At 40.7% G+C, this 19,048-nt stretch overlaps 1 protein-coding gene across 1 annotated transcript; it reads right to left on the bottom strand.

Moving 5' to 3' along the window:
- Window positions 1-2,658: 2,658 nt before the first annotated feature.
- LOC121757482 lies at window positions 2,659-3,696 on the bottom strand. Its single transcript, XM_042153038.1, has one exon. The coding sequence runs from the start codon at window positions 3,694-3,696 to the stop codon at window positions 2,659-2,661; it is 1,038 nt and encodes a 345-aa protein (XP_042008972.1).
- Window positions 3,697-19,048: the final 15,352 nt, after the last annotated feature.

The raw sequence follows: 19,048 nt of genomic DNA, 5'->3' as shown, positions 1-19,048 counted from the left end.
TTTTTCACAGACCGGCCGGTCAAAACAATCTTCCCACTTTCTCATCAATCAATCAATCACATCCTCTTACCATAGTGCGACGAAAGTGTGGCCACACTATTCGCCCACGAGACCGGCCGACTAGCAAGGACGGCTCACGATCCCCTCTGTGTACACAGCCTGATAGGGTTTGCGGCCCTACTCAGACCCGAATTCGTTTATCATAGCCCTATAGCCTAATGGAGCGAACTCACAAACTAGGCATCAAGCACAATCTCAACATAGCCCTATAGCCTAACGGAGCAAGCTCAAACGAACTAGGCATCAGGCAAAAATCTCAACATCAAAACAATCACGGCATGACATAACACTTTAAACCACCCTTATAACACCACATCATATTTTCGGAAAAATAAAGAGGTTTGAAAAGAAAGCCCACCTCGTTCGCTTAACAATTCACAGTCCCACTTATGGCAACTCTCGTTCCTCGAGTTCACGAATACAATCACCCTTGTCAACGACAACACAAGTCAGCCTTCCACAGAATCATATTACCATGCATGTCCTATCGTTTCTCTCTCATCGTTTTTCTCAATTTACCCAACCCAATGTTCGTCACAAAGATGGAAAAACACACCATAATATATTTCAACGTATCTCACGTGATCACATCATTAAACACGTTCCTTGGACATACATGCATCATATAATACTTTTAAACTTGAAAATAAGTGTCATTTTATCAAGCCATAAAACTGGCAGAACTGCGCGACCGTTTTGTAAAAATCACCATAAATTCACCCGACCTCATATGAAGCTAAATTTTGGTCACAATACAGAGGACACATTCAATTTCATCCATGAAAATTTCACACCGAAATCACGTCATTTAGTCAGTCATATCACATATTAAACTCTCTGGTCGGAACATACAATTTCTGACAGCACTGCGCAGTTCATTTGAAAAATTTACCATAAATTCATCCAATGTCCAAAAAGGCTGAAAATTTAACACGATTCAGAAGACACTTCAAATTTGCATCTAGTTCAAGAATCATATCAAACGAAGGTCATTTGGTCAGTCAGACAGAAAACGAAACATTCTTGGCGAGAACACGAGTTTCTAGCAGATTTGCGCAGTCAACTTCAAAAATTTATTAAAAATTCATTTTTCGATAAAAAGGGCTGAAATTCACACGAGACACGGAAAACACCTTGAAGTGTACTCAGTAAAAATGTCATATCAAAATTAGTTCGTTTGATAGGTCAATTACTCATCAGAAGCTACTGGTCGAACATCACAGATAACAGACACACAATTTCTAAATTAGGGTTTCCTTCTCAATCATCCAAACACCAATTCTAATGCTTATAACACACAATCATGCTTGATAAGACTCTCTTAAACATGTTTGCCCATAAACTCACATCATTCACCAAAGATTCAAATCAAACTTCACAAAATTGCATTCAAAACGCATACATAAATGCAAACACAAATTCCCCACCGATTAAATCCTTAGATTTGAAATTCCTACACTCACTAGATGCATGAGGGAGTCGAAAGAATGTTCGGATGGAGAGGAATGAAGAATAGAGGTTTGATTGTTCCTTTCTTGAACGAAACAATCGGTAGGAACGAATATAACTCTTGATTCTTCAACAAACTCTTGGCGAATCGAAAGGATCTTGAGTAGAGTAGAAAAACAAGTGTGGGAGAAGATGGAGCAAGGGGAGGGCGTGTGATTTGAGAGGGAGGCTTCTGAGATGGGTTTAGGGCGAGGTTTTTGGTTTTATTTATAGAGTTAGGAAATAATATATCCCACAATTAATTGAAGATTTGGGAGAATAAATCAAATAAAGATTTGAGATATTTGGGGGGAGGGAGGCATGAATTATGGGGAGAAATAAGGGGAGGATTTTTTAAAATCATAGCTATTTAATTAGCTTATGATTTAATTTGGTATTTCACGGAGTAGAATAAAATAATACGGAGTAGAGAAATTTGTAAAATCCTCCAAAAATAATGAGAAGTAGGCGTGTGGTTTAAGGTTCCTCCCACCAGAAAAATTTCCAAATCTTTAATAGAATAAAGTAAGGCAAAATTGGCTAGAATATTCCAATTCATTCATGGAAAGAAATAAGTAAGAAATCAATTATAGAATACTTAATTTCTCCTCTCCCAAAAATAGGAGATTTCGAAAATCATGGAAAAATAAATAAGAATATTTTGGTTTTGGATTTAATTTGGATAAATATCCCAAAATAATTAAATAAATCCAAGAAATAAGATATTACTTCCAATAAATAGAAATGCCGAAAAGAATTTGAATAAGGTAACTGGCACAAATATGCATGATCCTATTTAATTAAATCCCGCTCATTGGAAAACATATCCTATTATTCCACATAACTCTCAACCATTAATTTCACATCGTTAACACAACCTCATAGAAATCAATTTCCAAAAATGCATTTCCAAATCAACATCCACATTAACAAAACGAAAATAAGCCATCAAATAAAAAAAAGTCAAAAATTTTCCGGGGTGCTACATCCTTCCCCTCTTAACAGAAATTTCGTCCCGAAATTTTAGTCGTCTTCCATAAACCATTCGGGGTACTTCTCTTTCATACCATCAGTCCTTGTCGGTTTGCTGTTCCTGCCCTTCATTTCCTTTCAGCGCGTACGCTCTCGCTTGCTGTGGGGCCACCTGTCGAATGGGTTGTGGTTGTTGCTGTTGTTCCCCATGTCCCTGCCTATATTCCACATTCCTCCTTTGTTGTTATTCGGGCACTCTCGAGACATATGTCCATTTCCACCACAAGTGAAGCATCGGATGCCTCCAGCTCTGCACTCGCCAAAGTGATACTTGGAGCACCGGTTGCAGTGGGGTGCCTTCTGTTGATTTCCTCTCGGCTGTGGCATGGCTTGTCGGTCATAGTCCTGTGTCTGACGGTAAGTAGAATGGTGTCGCTTGTTGTCATAAGGAGCTCGGTTGTCTTTCCACTTCCTCTTGTCTCGATAGTTCGGTTGAGGTGTTGGTGGTGTAGGATTCACCGTCGTCTCGTCCTTTGGTAGTGCTTCTTCCACATCTAAAGCGCAACTCAAAATTTCGGAGTACGAGATTCCTCTGCGGCTGGCCACGGCTACCCTTATCTCGTGTCTAAGGCCAGAACGGAATTTTGCGGCCATCTTCTCATTGGTTTCCACTAACTCGGGCGCATATCGGGTCATTTCACAAAGAGCACGGTCGTACTCCGTCACCGTCATGTTTCCCTGTTTCTGGGTGTGGAACTCCACTATCTTCGCCCGTCTATAGCTCATGGGAATGTACTTGTCGTACACCTCTTCCTTGAATTCTTCCCATGTGAGCGCCTCGTGGCGGGCAGGGTTCATAGTTCGTCGTTTAGTTTCCCACCAAAAATCGGCAGGTCCAGTCAGTTGATACGTCACGCAAGCTAGACGTTCCCTATCGGTGCATCCCATGAAGTCAAATATACGCTCGAGGTCGCGTATCCAAGCCTCTGCCTTCGGGGGCTCTCCCAGTCTGTCAAACTTTGGAGGGTTTTCCTTTCGGAAGGCCTTAATGTATTCTCTCTCTTGAGGTTGAGGTGGGGGTGGTGGTGGAGGAGGGGGTTGATTCCCGACACTTCCCTCTGATTGTTCCTCCATGTCGTTCTCCACTTGTGGGCCACGTCTGCGTCTTGGTGGCATTCTGGTCCAAAAGACAAGTTAGCATCGTTGTTAGTATTCGTTGTTATCAAAATCGTAACTTCCTTGCATTTGTCGTACTCTGACGTTATATTGGGCGCCCTTATATGCGGGTTGTTTTATCCGTGCCATTTACGCGAAGACGAAGGTTTTCCAACATATATTCTATCTTGTTATTTGTGATAAATCTAGGGTTCGTCACGCATCACCAAATTTGAGACCGCCCTAAGGCTTCCTATGTTCACATGCTTACGTCGTAGTACTTTCACACATAACACATACTTAAGTCATCATACCAATCTTGCTCATGTCTCACATAATCATACCATAACAATATTATATTCGCACACACAACACGTGCTTAGCTCATCTTGCCAATCATGTTCATATTCCACATAATCACACTATCACAATATCATTTTCACACATATAACACGGGTTCATGCCAATCATGCTCATGTCCCCCATAATCATATCACTACATTATCATCTTCACACATAACGTTTATTCACATGCGTACACTTGCCAAAACATCCTCATCATAACATCATCAATTTCATACATCAATCTCGCATTCTTTCAACAACTTAAACATACCTCACTTTCTTGGGTTGAGCGTGATGCTTCAGATGTTGAGCCTTCGTGACACTTCTAGTCTAGGGGTACTGATCTAGACTTAGACTGAAAGAAGACTCTCGGACCAGAGCGAAAGAACGAAGCTCTGATACCACTTTGTCACGACCGCCCTTACTAAGGATAGTAAAGACGGGGAAATCGTGACTAGGGAAGGGACTAAGGAGCGGGGAAGAAGAAGGGGAAAACAATGAAAGACAACATCTTAAACAAAACTTCAAAAGAAAAGTTTTAATCATTAAACAATTAAGCATCGGGTTAATATCGCAAGGTAATTAATGTCATAAAGTAGTATTAAATAGTGCGGAAGACTTCTAGAAATTTATTTCAAACACGGCAGCGGAAAAACAAGTATTCAAGAGAGTCAAAGGGAGACGTCTATGTATGAAGACACGACGCATTCGAAATTTCTTAAGGCTCGACTCAACATCCGCCGCAACATCCCGCTCAACCTGCACATAAAGAAAACATATGCAGGGCTGAGTACTTGATATACTCAGTGGACACACGCCAAAACATTTAATAAAAGTTATGTCATCCATACCATAGTGAACTCGAGTTTTTACGTTTATTAAAGAAATATCACGAGTATCACAAAAACATTTTTCACAGACCGGCCGGTCAAAACAATCTTCCCACTTTCTCATCAATCAATCAATCACATCCTCTTACCATAGTGCGACGAAAGTGTGGCCACACTATTCGCCCACGAGACCGGCCGACTAGCAAGGACGGCTCACGATCCCCTCTGTGTACACAGCCTGATAGGGTTTGCGGCCCTACTCAAACCCGAATTCGTTTATCATAGCCCTATAGCCTAATGGAGCGAACTCACAAACTAGGCATCAAGCACAATCTCAACATAGCCCTATAGCCTAACGGAGCAAGCTCAAACGAACTAGGCATCAGGCAAAAATCTCAACATCAAAACAATCACGGCATGGCATAACACTTTAAACCACCCTTATAACACAACATCATATTTTCGGAAAAATAAAGAGGTTTGAAAAGAAAGCCCACCTCGTTCGCTTAACAATTCACAATCCCACTTTTGGCAACTCTCGTTCCTCGAGTTCACGAATACAATCACCCTTGTCAACAACAACACAAGTCAGCCTTCCACATAATCATATTACCATGCATGTCTTATCGTTTCTCTCTCATCGTTTTTCTCAATTTACCCAACCCAATGTTCGTCACAAACACACCATAATATATTTCAACGTATCTCACGTGATCACATCATTAAACACGTTCCTTGGACATACATGCATCATATAATACTTTTAAACTTGAAAATAAGTGTCATTTTATCAAGCCATAAAACTGGCAGAACTGCGCGACCGTTTTGTAAAAATCACCATAAATTCACCCGACCTCATATGAAGCTAAATTTTGGTCACAATACAGAGGACACATTCAATTTCATCCATGAAAATTTCACACCGAAATCACGTCATTTAGTCAGTCATATCACATATTAAACTCTCTGGTCGGAACATACAATTTCTGACAGCACTGCGCAGTTCATTTGAAAAATTTACCATAAATTCATCCAATGTCCAAAAAGGCTGAAAATTTAACACGATTCAGAAGACACTTCAAATTTGCATCTAGTTCAAGAATCATATCAAACGAAGGTCATTTGGTCAGTCAGACAGAAAACGAAACATTCTTGGCGAGAACACGAGTTTCTAGCAGATTTGCGCAGTCAACTTCAAAAATTTATTAAAAATTCATTTTTCGATAAAAAGGGCTGAAATTCACACGAGACACGGAAAACACCTTGAAGTTTACTCAGTAAAAATGTCATATCAAAATTAGTTCGTTTGATAGGTCAATTACTCATCAGAAGCTACTGGTCGAACATCACAGAGAACAGACACACAAGTTCTAAATTAGGGTTTCCTTCTCAATCATCCAAACACCAATTCTCATGCTTATAACACACAATCATACTTGATAAGACTCTCTTAAACATGTTTGCCCATAAACTCACATCATTCACCAAAGATTCAAATCAAACTTCACAAAATTGCATTCAAAACGCATACATAAATGCAAACACAAATTCCCCACCGATTAAATCCTTAGATTTGAAATTCCTACACTCACTAGATGCATGAGGGAGTCGAAAGAATGTTTGGATGGAGAGGAATGAAGAATAGAGGTTTGATTGTACCTTTCTTGAACGAAACAATCGGTAGGAACGAATATAACTCTTGATTCTTCAACAAACTCTTGGCGAATCGAAAGGATCTTGAGTAGAGTAGAAAAAAAAGTGTGGGAGAAGATGGAGCAAGGGGAGGGGCGTGTGATTTGAGAGGGAGGCTTGTGAGATGGGTTTAGGGCTAGGTTTTTGGTTTTATTTATAGAGTTAGGAAATAATATATCCCACAATTAATTGAAGATTTGGGAGAATAAATCAAATAAAGATTTGAGAGATTTGGGGGGGAGGGAGGCATGAATTATGGGGAGAAATAAGGGGAGGATTTTTTAAAATCATAGCTATTTAATTAGCTTATGATTTAATTTGGTATTTCACGGAGTAGAATAAAATAATACGGAGTAGAGAAATTTGTAAAATCCTCCAAAAATAATGAGAAGTAGGCGTGTGGTTTAAGGTTCCTCCCACCAGAAAAATTTCCAAATCTTTAATAGAATAAAGTAAGGCAAGATTGGCTAGAATATTCCAATTCATTCATGGAAAGAAATAAGTAAGAAATTAATTATAGAATACTTAATTTCTCCTCTCCCAAAAATGGGAGATTTAAAAAATCATGGAAAAATATATAAGAATATTTTGGTTTTGGATTTAATTTGGATAAATATCCCAAAATAATTAAATAAATCCAAGAAAGAAGATATTACTTCCAATAAATAGAAATGCCGAAACGAATTTGAATAAGGTAACTGGCACAAATATGCATGATCCTATTTAATTAAATCCCGCCCATTGGAAAACATATCCTATTATTCCACATAACTCTCAACCATTAATTTCACATCGTTAACACAACCTCATAGAAATCAATTTCCAAAAATGCATTTCCAAATCAACATCCACATTAATAAAACGAAAATAAGCCATCAAATAAAAAAAAGTCAAAAATTTTCCGGGGTGCTACAATCGACGGTTAATTCAATAGCTTAAAAGATATGAATTGGGATTGCCTTAAGGGTGCTTTTAATGAGGGTGAGCCTTCCCCCGAAAGATAGGTGCCGGTGTGCCCAACCTGAGACTCTCGTTGCAATTTTCTCTCGGAGAAACATAAATATATCTGTGCGCTTGATTCCACGGTAAATAGGGACCCCCAAGTAAAGGAAAGGGGCGGTACCTTGGGAGAAGCCTCCTTCACTTTGAATAAGTCGTGCACTTCCTTCATGAGCTTCATCAATGTAGAAGTTGCTCTTGGAGATGTTGACTTGTTGGCCCGAGATCCTCGCGTATTCATCGAGGCAAGCTCTAAGTGTTTGGAGGGAGTTTGTTGCCGCTTGTGTAAAAATGATGATGTTGTTCGCATAGGCGAGGTGGCTGACCTCCAAGCATTGCCTATTAGCCTTGTAAGACATTTCTTTCCTTCCAAGGATCAGCTTGTCGAGGGCCCGTGAGAGGTAATCCGCGGCAAGAACAAACAGAGCCGAACCTGCCGTAATCCTCTAGTCGATTTGAAGAATCCGGATGGGGCTCCATTGATGAACACCGAGAACCAACACGATCCCACACATCTCTCAATCATCGAGATCCAAGCCTCCGGGAAACCCATTCGGCGAAGGACTTTCATGAGGAATGGCCACTGTACACGGTCGTTTGTTTATTAGTGTGTTGTTTGTATTTTCTGTATAGTGTGCGAGTTTCGTGGTATTGTGTATTATTTATTTTTTATAGTGAGTGCGTGTAGCGCACTGTCTGTATTTTGTATTTACGGTGCATGTACTTTGTTTATAGGTTGTGTGACTTAGTATGTCGTGTGTGTGCAGTACATGTATTTATGTGTACATGTATGTGCAACGTGTATTTTCTATACGTGTTTATTTTCTGTAGCGTGTTTCATGTAGTGAGGGTGTATTGTGCATTTTTTGTAGTGTGTGCAGCGCATTGTCTGTGTTGTGCAGTGTTTAGTTTGTGTATATTGTGCAATATGTGCAGTGTGTATTTTCTCTACGTATGTAGTTCTGTGTATATGCTTGTGCAGTGTGTATTTTATTTATAGTTTGTGTTTCATGTAGTGTTGTGTGCGCGTTGTGTGCGTATATGTGTATGAGGTGTGTATTTTGGGTTTCCAGTGTATATTTTGTTTAAAATGTGTATCATGTGTTTTGTGTATAGTGTGTCGAGTGCATGTATTTTGTGTATATTCGGTCCTATGTTTTGTGTACCGTGTATAAACATACGTATACGTGTGTATGGTGTGTACATGTGTGTATTTTTTATCTTGTATGTTTTTTCTGTATAGTCTGTGTTTATTATAGTGTGTATTGTTTATTTTTTGTAGTGAGTGTTTGCAGCTGATTGTGGATTTTGTATTTTACAGGACATGTACTTTGTTTATAGATTGTGTAACTGTATGTGTATACTATATTTTCTATACGTGTGTTTATTTTATGCATAGTGTGTGTAATGTTTATTTTTTTAGTGTGTGTAGCGTATTCAGTGTTGTTAGGAGTGTGGGGCATTTTGGGGAGATTATATAAAATCTGCGACGCAGGGCAGTGGGGCTGACAGGGCTCGAAACCCACAAATCGGGGTGACCGATAGTGTTTGCTTTTTCTTATACTAATCTGTAGTGCATGCAACAGATTTTTTATATAAATTTCTTAGAAGCATAAGTGCATATTTAGTAGGTGACTTAACTTATTTTTAACACAAGTATACCTGCAAGTGTACGGGGCTAATGTAGCAAACAACAAGCAAATAAGAGTATCATATCCACAGAGATAATAAGTGTTAACCTAAGTACTATGAATCAACTTCAACTACTATCTAGATGAATCGGAAGGTTTTGTTTTTCTAAATCAACTTAAAAGCAAAGCAAAAACAATAATTCAAATTACTAAGATAACTTAAACAAATAAGAACAAATAAAGGATGTAAATCAAGAGTAGGAGAGGTTGAATCCTACAAGTTCGATAACAACTATCTTATGCTCAACTAAATTCCAAACTATGCCGACAAAGGGTCTCATCTGTTATTAAGCTATCATTTAAGGTAAAACTATATCTTCTATCGAAGCATACAATTTGTCGATTGCTACTTAGAACTAAGGCAACTCCAAATAGCTCATAAGATACTTAGCTTCATTCAAAGACTCAAATCACCCGATTATATTGGCAATGACATCAATTTCTCTTCTTTCAAATTAAACTACTCATCTCTCGATTATTTTAGTAGAATCCACATACATTTATAAGGTGATCAGTCATATAAATGTATAAGCACAAAAGAAATCAAAATAACCACATGAGCTTTGCATATGAAGAACTCTACGAAAGAAATCAAAATAACCACATGTATTGTTTATTTTTTATAGTGAGTGCGTGTAGCGCACTATCTGTATTTTGTATTTGCGGTTCATGTACTTTGTTTATAGGTTGTGTAACTTAGTCTGCCGTGTGTGTGCAGTACATGTATTTATGTGTATATCTCTCGTAGAACTCTACGAAGTGTTTAGCTATTCATGTTCGTCACGAAAGTGTTTTCTCTATCGTAGAGCAAGTGTTTAGCTTTTCATGTTCGTCACGAAAGTCAAATAACAAAAGGAATGAAACATCATGAAAACGAAACTAACTACTTGGGGAATCTTGATTGGAAGCTCCTTCTTCAACCTAGGAATGGATTGGGGAAGTTCAATCTTGAATCTTTGCTCTCAAAGTTGTTTTTCTCTCACTTGGATTGTAGGAATGGTGAAGAATGCTGTTAAAATCCTCCTAAATATCATATATTTCGTGCCTTAAGTTTCCAAACATGATTAGGCATCAAAATCCTGATCTGCATTTCTGCCTTTCGGAGTTGGCCGCTCGGCTTTGGAGGTGAGCCGGAGTGAGCCGCTCCTAATTTCTGACTGGGAGACTGTTTTTCAGTAGATTTTTGGAGCGCGGAGGTTGAGTGGGCCGCTCCATGTTTCTGGACAGAGCATAGTCTTCGTAAAATGAGCACAACTTTTTCTGTTGAACTCCGATTGAGACGTACAAGATACCCACGCAAATCTATTTCAAAGACGAAGAGAATGATATGCATTATGAACTAATTGGACTTCAAAATCTCCATAAAAAGAGTCTCCAACCAAGGCTGCTGCACATCCACATATGTTGTACCTTTTCTACACATTCTTCACAAAAAATACCAACATAATAGAAAAGTGGATATGAACATGCCTAATAATAGACGAAATGTGATTGGATTCATATAAAACTACCTTCTAAAATCATTCAAAATCCAAGTATATCAGTAGGATTGATAACTCATTTGTAGATGGACATCTATGAACAAGAATGTCATTTTTGTTCATAGAATTCCATGTTCCATGTATAGTTGAGTTATCAACTCTACCAAATATGCTTTAAGTGTATAAGAGTACAGTATGTGCCTTTAGGCCTAAACTAAGAGGGAAAACTTGTACGAAATTTCCTAGAAGCATAAGACTATAAAAAGTAAATAATATTATCAGTAGGCGAGTAGGCACCTATAAGAAGAGAGATGTCTTTACTAAATGCTTTCTTTAAGAAAGAGAAACAGAGAGATGACTTATTTGATTTATTTAATAGACCTAAAAAGCTGCACCACTGCTATTAATTGTTTTCTTTAAGACACCTAAAAAGTTGTGCTTAAATTATAACATTAAAATATAAGTGACTCCTTCATCTTCCTCATCCTTTCTTCGCTTATTAAACATGCCGGATTTTGAGCAGATAGGTTCATTTTCTGACTATCATGACCGATTTGAGCTATTATTGGTCAGAGTATCTCACTATTAGTTATAGTATTAATGGGTCGCGACCGTATGTTCAGAAGGTTGTGTGCTTATTTATGCCTCAAACTTTAATTCATGCTTATGCACTTGCTAGACTTCAGAAGATGTATAGTTTTGTGAGGGAGGGATTTCCTAAGAATTCATAGAAGATAGGAGGGAGTAGTAAGGCAAAACACACGGGTTGTGGTGTGAGTAATACGCCACTTGTGCTTACTCCTACAATTAAGATAGGAGACTCTTAACCCTGGAGGAGATGGCTAACAAAAGAGCTAAGGGCATATGCTATGGGTGTGATGAGAAATTTTATAGAGGCCACAGATGTGCTAGAAAGCAGAAGTGGATGAATAGGTGGGAGAAACAGGTTCTGATAATGAGAATATCTCTGACGAACCTACTAATGATGATAATCTATTGATCTCCATTCATGCGATTAGTGGCTCAGTTTCTATGGGATTTAGGACTATGAGAATCATAGTAAAGGTGGGAAAGAAAGTTGTACATATATCTCATTGATTCATGCAGTACACACAATATTTTGGATCTACAATTAGCCAAACGCCTGGGCCTTCAACGTGTACTCAAGTTAAGCTAGTTATGGTTGATGAGTGATTCCATGTGCAAGGGCTTGAAGTGAGCAATGAGAGATATTATATTTACCACCGATGTGCTGCTATTGCCTCTACGAAAATGTGATATGGTCTTAGGAATTCAATGGCCGGAGACTGGGTGTTATACAATGGGATTTCAAGCCTTTGGTCATGGAGTATAAGCTGCAGGGCAAACAACATATTCTAAAAGGTGGCCAACTAAACCAAAAAGTTCATAGTGACATGTCACTGAGAAAGGGATGTCGAAAATCATCACTAACTGCTACAGAATTCAACTTTGCTGCATCAGACTGAGAAAGTTAATCCTAAGGAGACACATAACTTTCTGGATGGTCTATTTGTTGAGCCGTACTGCACTTCCTCCTATGAGGTCCCACAACCACCAGATTGTCTTGACTAATGGGGCTTCCCCAGGTAATTCTAGACCATATAGACATACTGTTCTTCAGAAGAACATTATTGAGAAATTAGTAGTCGATCTATTGAAACAAGGGTTTATCTAGCCAAGTACCAGTCTCTTCTCCTCCCAGTGATGTTAGTTGAAGTGAGTTGGGCCTGCCTCTCGACTCTAATGTCGAATGACTAGACTCAGGAGTAAGCAAGTGTGCACGTATGAGAATTAATGCAAGGCTCGGTCCAGACACAACGCTCCTTAAATCCACTGGATCACTGGGTCCAGGAACTCAAGAGAACTACAGTGTTTTTGTCGTTGGACACACTCGACTCCCCTTCAAAAAATAAATCCCTCAACCCGAACACTATGAATTAGTATAGGGAAGTGGGGTCGATCCCACAGAGATGGATTCGCAGGGTAGCGCTAAGAGACTATGGAAACAAACGGCTGCTGCCACGCAAAGGGGTTGAGATTTTAACTACCACTAGATCTAGGCAAGAAATGTAAACGTTAGACCTAGGACACAGAAAACTTACTGGAATCAGACATCAAATCCGAAAGACACAATCACTTCCTTGGCTGAGTAAATAACTAACTGATTGAGACTAGGCAGAAAGAATAAAACAGCGGGGAACATGATTCCAAATATAGCAAGTACGGTAAAAAGCTGCAGATAACAGAACAGCTCCAGCTAGCTTCGCATGCAAAGTTCCTAACAGATTCAGAAACGCAAATGCAGAAAATAGAGCATACTCCCAGATTCGAACAGAATATAGAAATTGAGATGCCGGAAACTTGCTACGAATCGGAAATAAACCAGATCTACGTAAACTAGGCGGAATGAAATGAAAACACGTAAGCTAGGCATGAAATTTAAACACTCCTGCTCAGAATCACGTCGGACGCTTAATCCACTCCGGATCCAAGCAATCCAAACTCAACAATCAACTAAATCAACTCCATAACTCCGATTCTAACAGATCTGCTCCGATCACCGCCAAATTCAATCAATCAAGAACAATCTGCAAACAAATCACAAACTCCAGCAAAACCCAACCTCCGATTCATCCAAAAACAGAACCATTCTTCAGATCCAAACGAAAAATATCAGCAAATAATCAGAAACCAACTGCAAGAAAAATAAACAACTCCGACAATCCAACTCGAAATCAAGCGAACTCAACCAGCAAACCAGAAATGAACACAATAGACATAAGCGAAAGTAAAATCTGGAATAAAACAGGAAATATTGGTTAACAAAAGAAAACCGAGCTTCGAACAGCTTAGCTCGGTGGAATCAGTGTAAATAGCAACGGAAATGTAAATTGTTTCTTCGCCCTTGAACTAGGACGGTGTTACAACCCTCGAACCACTCTCGGAAAGCTAAAATGTGAACCCCAGCCAAGTGCTAACTGGAATCTCTCGCGAATTTGGAGTCAAGTGTGTGGAAAGGTGAATCGAGCAAGGGGCTGTTAGTGAGGCCTCCACCCGAGAAGGTCCCTCCAGCCTGCATGCTTCTCCCTTTTATAGATGCAGACATAGCCTTCTAGAGTTTTCGTAGAAATCCCTATTCTACCCTTCAACTCCGAGGCTTCCTCCGTCTAGCAATTTTCTTCCAATTGTTCACCCTTTCGCCAGTTTCCTAGGACCATGCAAACGTCCTCTTCTTTTCCTGGATCTGGCGAAAAACTTCACATACCTGACTTAATTCAATGCGTTAGACCCAGTAATTTCATGAAATGAACCCCTAGACCGATGCATGAAATTAGCCTTATCAAACTGCTCACACTTAAACCATGCTTGTCCTCAAGTATGAAAGACAAGAAAATAGGAATAAGGCGAATTTCAATGCATGGTTACCAAGTAAAACTTTAAAAAAAATGAAAACAAAACAAACTCCTAGACCTAAGCAACTACGGACTTAGAAAAGAAAATAACACAAAGAACAGAAACACAACAAAACAAACAAGCATGAACTAGTTTCGAATTTTTAAGCTACTATCCCCACAAGTTTAAGTTCAATCTGATCGATTACAGTCTTCAAATCTTCCCCCTTCCTTCGTCTGCCTAAACGGTCTATCAGTTAGTCAAGATAGCCTATTGATTTCCCATCTGTTAGGTTCGCTCGATCACTCATTCCTCACCAGGGATGTTAGGATAAAAAACGCTCCAAAGTTAGAGTTATACCACTGATGCGTCGGGTTATGAGAGTTTTCTCCCTATTCTTCCTCCTTTCCTATGAATTTCCCTGGGCCAGGCTACGATTTTTTTTTTTCTCTTCCTCATTTTTCTGTAATACAACCCCTTTCCCCTGGACTTCGTCCAGCTTATTCCTCCTATTTTTTTTTTCCCTGGACTTTGTCCAGCTTATTCCTCCTTAACCCATTTTTTTTTCCCTTCATACTCTACTCCCTAAGCATCAAGTGATAGCCCATTGTTTCATGTTAGCTCTAAAAGTGTTTAGGCTTATAACTCTCTTTATAGTAGGGCTGTACAGCTAGGTTATCTAAGGCGTTTTCCATCGTCCTAACTTCATTCAGATCGCATTCGGCTTATTAAGGAAGAAAGTGTCAAAGTTGATCAGCTTTCTCTCTTCAATCACTCTTACTAAGGGGATCTTGCCTTATTATCTAGCTAGCTCATGCGAAGCACACATCCTAAGACACAAAAACGATACTTACTCCCTCCCCCCTCCCGCTTCACTCAAGCTTGTCCCCAAGCCATCGTAGTGAAGGGGGGAAAAGGGAAGTACTAACAGCAGACTGATAAAGCAAACAACAACAAACACAAATACAGAGCAAAACTTCTCACACTTAGACCGAGCATCGGGCTAAGTGGGAGAAGGCGCAACAAACAAACTAAGGCATGCAAAAAAAACAAAACACCCCCTTCTCACACTTAGACCAAAAGTTGGGCTAAGTGTAAAAAAGGCAACACATATGTACAATTACAGAGCATGCTGGCATATAATAACACAAACAAAATGGAAAATAAAATAAAAAAAAATAAGGGTTACTTGGCTCCGTGGGGGGTTCAATTCGGGGTCTGGCCCCCGCGAGGGCCAGACTTTGGTGGCGCTGTCTGGTGGGTCACCTTAGCTTTCTTTCTGGCTGGCAACTCCGGCTTCTCTTGTCGTTCTTCTGTCGGGCGGGGTACGGTTGTCTTCAATATCACGGGCTGAGAGGGAGATGGAGTAGTCTGGGGCCTCGGGGCATGCGGTGGCTTCTGCGCAGTCAGACTTCCTTGACCTGGCGTTGTAGAATCGCCGCTAGGCTTCGGAAGTTCCTTCGGTGTCTCTGGGAACCTTGCTCTAAGCCACTTTGTCATTGCCATCATCAACTCAACACCTTCCGTCATCTTTTCAGTACATCTGGTCGATGTCGCCACAAGATCAGACATGCGCCCCTTGAGGGTCACCATTTCCTCCCTAACCTTCCGAACTTCTATTCTCATTTCTTCCATCTCCGTTCGTACTCCGGCGATTTCCTTCCTCACTTTCTCAGCCTCACTACTATCCTTCCCTTTACCCCGCAGGGACGCAATTTCATTCCGAACCATCTTCATTTCTGACCTCATCCAACCAACCTCCTTTCGCACTTCCTCTACTTCTATCCTGGCTCCTGCTTCCAAACCAGTAGTATTCATCACTTCCACCATATCGGATTCCTGTTTCACCTGAGTCTCTGACTGCCCAACCTCGTAAAAGCATACTTCCCTTCCGAGTGCGATCAGCAACCCTTTATTGAAAAAATAATCCATGTTAAAAACCTCAGGGGGCGAACATGTCTTTACCTCTCGGCATGCATTATGGATCTTCATGATCACATTCCTCTGCAGATAAGCTCCGAGCAAGTGGCACGTGTATAGGTGCCGGGAAGGATTTGCAGTCACTTGATGGCAGGCTTGGGCTATCCAGTAGCCCAAGTGAACTCTTACCCCCGTAGCCATGCACCATGTGAAGTACAGATCGGCGGTAGTCAGAGCGTTGTTGGCAGTAGTCACTTGATCGGTGGAAGCACCTCAGGGTCCGCCGACTCTGGGGCGGCGGCGTTTATTGTTTGTTTTCCATGGATGTGGTTTTGGGGAATTTTTGTAAAGAATTTGGGGGCAGAATTAGCAAATTAGGGTTAGAGAGAGTAAAAGGGGAGAGGAAATTGGGGATTTTTGTGTTTGTGAATATTGGAGAGAGAATAGGTAACGAGAAATAAAAAAGGCAAAACGATTATAGTGTAGGCATGAGAGAGGACGTTTTGGCAGGCGGTTGCAGGTGATGACGCTTCCGACCGTACGCCTCCCCATAAAGTGCCTTATGAAATCCGAACCGGTGCCAACTCCCTCCAAAATTTTTACTCCACAACTCCTTACCCTTGTGAATTCCTTCTGCAAAATCACACTTAGAGAAAAACATTAAACTAAAAATTGAAATGCCAGACTCCCCGGGTCTAGGGTATGACAGTATCAAAAACATTCCTTAAGGAGTCTGGTATTTCAAAAATATTTTTGGAAGATTATTTTTTTCTGATTTGTTTGGGTTTTTCTTGATTTAGAGAAGGCGATTGAATATTTACAATTTATGTTCAAGTGTTCTCAAGATTCCCTAGGTCAGGTCATGCTAAAACTTCTTGGATGCTGGACCTAGGAAATTTCTAAGAACACTCACTTCCCAGATCTATTAGGCGATATCATGGAGTGTGCGTAGTGGCATTTCGTCCACTACACACATCTCCGAGCTATCCCTAAATACCTTTACCCTATGACCGTTAACAAGAAAAGGAGTAGAGTTTGAAGAACTTCCCTGGATTTCTACAGCTCCATTTGCACGCAGACTCACAACAGTGTATGGCCCAATCCATTTGGACTTTAACTTACCAGGCATTAGCTTGAGCCGGGATTGGAATAGAAGAACCTTCTGCCCGACTTGCAATTCCTTGACCCGGAGGTTCTTGTCATGCCAGAGTCTCGTTTTCTCTTTGTACCACATCGCCGATTCATATGACTCCAGCCTTAGCTCCTCCAACTCCTGCAGCTGCAATTTCCTCTCTTCCTCGCAGGATTCGGGTCTCATGTTTATCTCCTTGACCGCCCAATATGCTCGGTGTTCTACTCCCACGGGCAAGTGACACATTTTGCCGAACACAAGCCTATATGGTGACATCCCAATAGGCGTCTTGTATGCCGTCCGGTAAGCCCATAGTGCGTCTCCAAGCCTCTTACTCCAGTCTTTCCTGGACGGATTAACCGTCTTTTCCAGTATCGCCTTTAATTCTCTGTTGGATATTTCCGCCTGGCCGTTGGATTGAGGATGATAAGGTGTAGACAGTCTGTGGTGGACACCATATTTTCTCATCAGAGCTTCAATAGTCCGGTTGCGGAAGTGCGTCCCATTGTCAGATATTATAGCTCTGGGCACTCCGTACCTGTTGAAAATGTTAGCTCTAAGAAACTTTGCTACCTCCTTAGCTTCACACGAGGTGGTTGCTTTTGCCTCTATCCACTTTGACACATAATCCACTGCCACAAGTATGTAAGTGTTCCCATATGAAGATGGAAATGGACCCATGAAGTCCATCCCCCAAACATCGAAGATCTCACACACAATCACTGGAACTTGCGGCATCTCATCCCTCCTGGATATTCCCCCGGTCTGTTGACACCTCTCACAATTCTGACAAAACTCGAACGCATCCCTTTGCAATGTAGGCCAGTAAAAACCACTGTCTAACACCTTCCTTGCGGTCTTCCTAGGTCCAAAGTGACCTCCACAAGCTAGGGCATGGCAATGATTCAGCACATCCCTCTGTTCCCACTCCGGGATACACCTCCGGATTACTTGGTCGGCTCCCATTCGCCACAAATACGGGTCATCCCAGAAATAGTACTTGGCCTCGCTCTTCAATTTCACCTTCTGGGCCCGGGAGATTACTTGCGAACTGGGCACTTCTCCAGTGACTAAGTAATTCGCCAGGTCTGCGAACCATGGCTCAGCGTTTTGATGGCATTTCCCTTTTTCGACATCCCCTGGACCTGTTAACTCCATAACCTCCTCCCAGCTGATAGGTCGAGGAATTTTTTTCACGTAGTACAAATGTTCCTCAGGGAATGCGTCCGGTATTGCTTCCTCGGTCTCCCCTTGAAATATCCTGCTCAGATGATCGGCTACTTTATTTTCAGTTCCCTTTTTATCTCTAACTTCCCAATCGAATTCTTGCAAAAGCAACACCCAACGGATTAATCTCGACTTGGATTCTTTCTTCGCCAGCAAGTACTTTATTGCAGCGTGATCAGTGAAGACTATCACCCTCGACCCAAGCAAATATGGTCGGAATTTTTCAAAAGAGTACACGACTGCCAACATTTCCTTCTCCGTGGTGTCATAGTTTTTCTGGGCCTGGTTGAGCGTTTTTGATGCATAGAAAATTACGTAACTTTTTCCGTCAACTCTTTGACCTAGCACCGCCCCTACTGCATAGTCACTCGCGTCGCACATTATTTCAAATGGAAAACTCCAATCGGGTGCTCGGATAATGGGTGCCGATACTAGTCTATCTTTCAGTAGTTGAAAAGCCTTTATGCACTCCTCATTGAAAACAAACTCAACATCATTGTGCAGCAAATGAGTGAGTGGCTGAGCAATCTTCGCAAAATCCTTTATGAATCTTCTATAAAATCCTGCGTGCCCTAGGAATCCTCTTACCTCCTTCTGGTTCGTCGGGTAAGGCAGTTTTGATATCACCTCAATCTTTGCCTG

This window comes from Salvia splendens, chromosome 1, assembly GCF_004379255.2.
Source record: "Salvia splendens isolate huo1 chromosome 1, SspV2, whole genome shotgun sequence".
NCBI lineage: Eukaryota > Viridiplantae > Streptophyta > Magnoliopsida > Lamiales > Lamiaceae > Salvia > Salvia splendens.
This window is presented reverse-complemented; position numbering and strand designations above follow the sequence as displayed.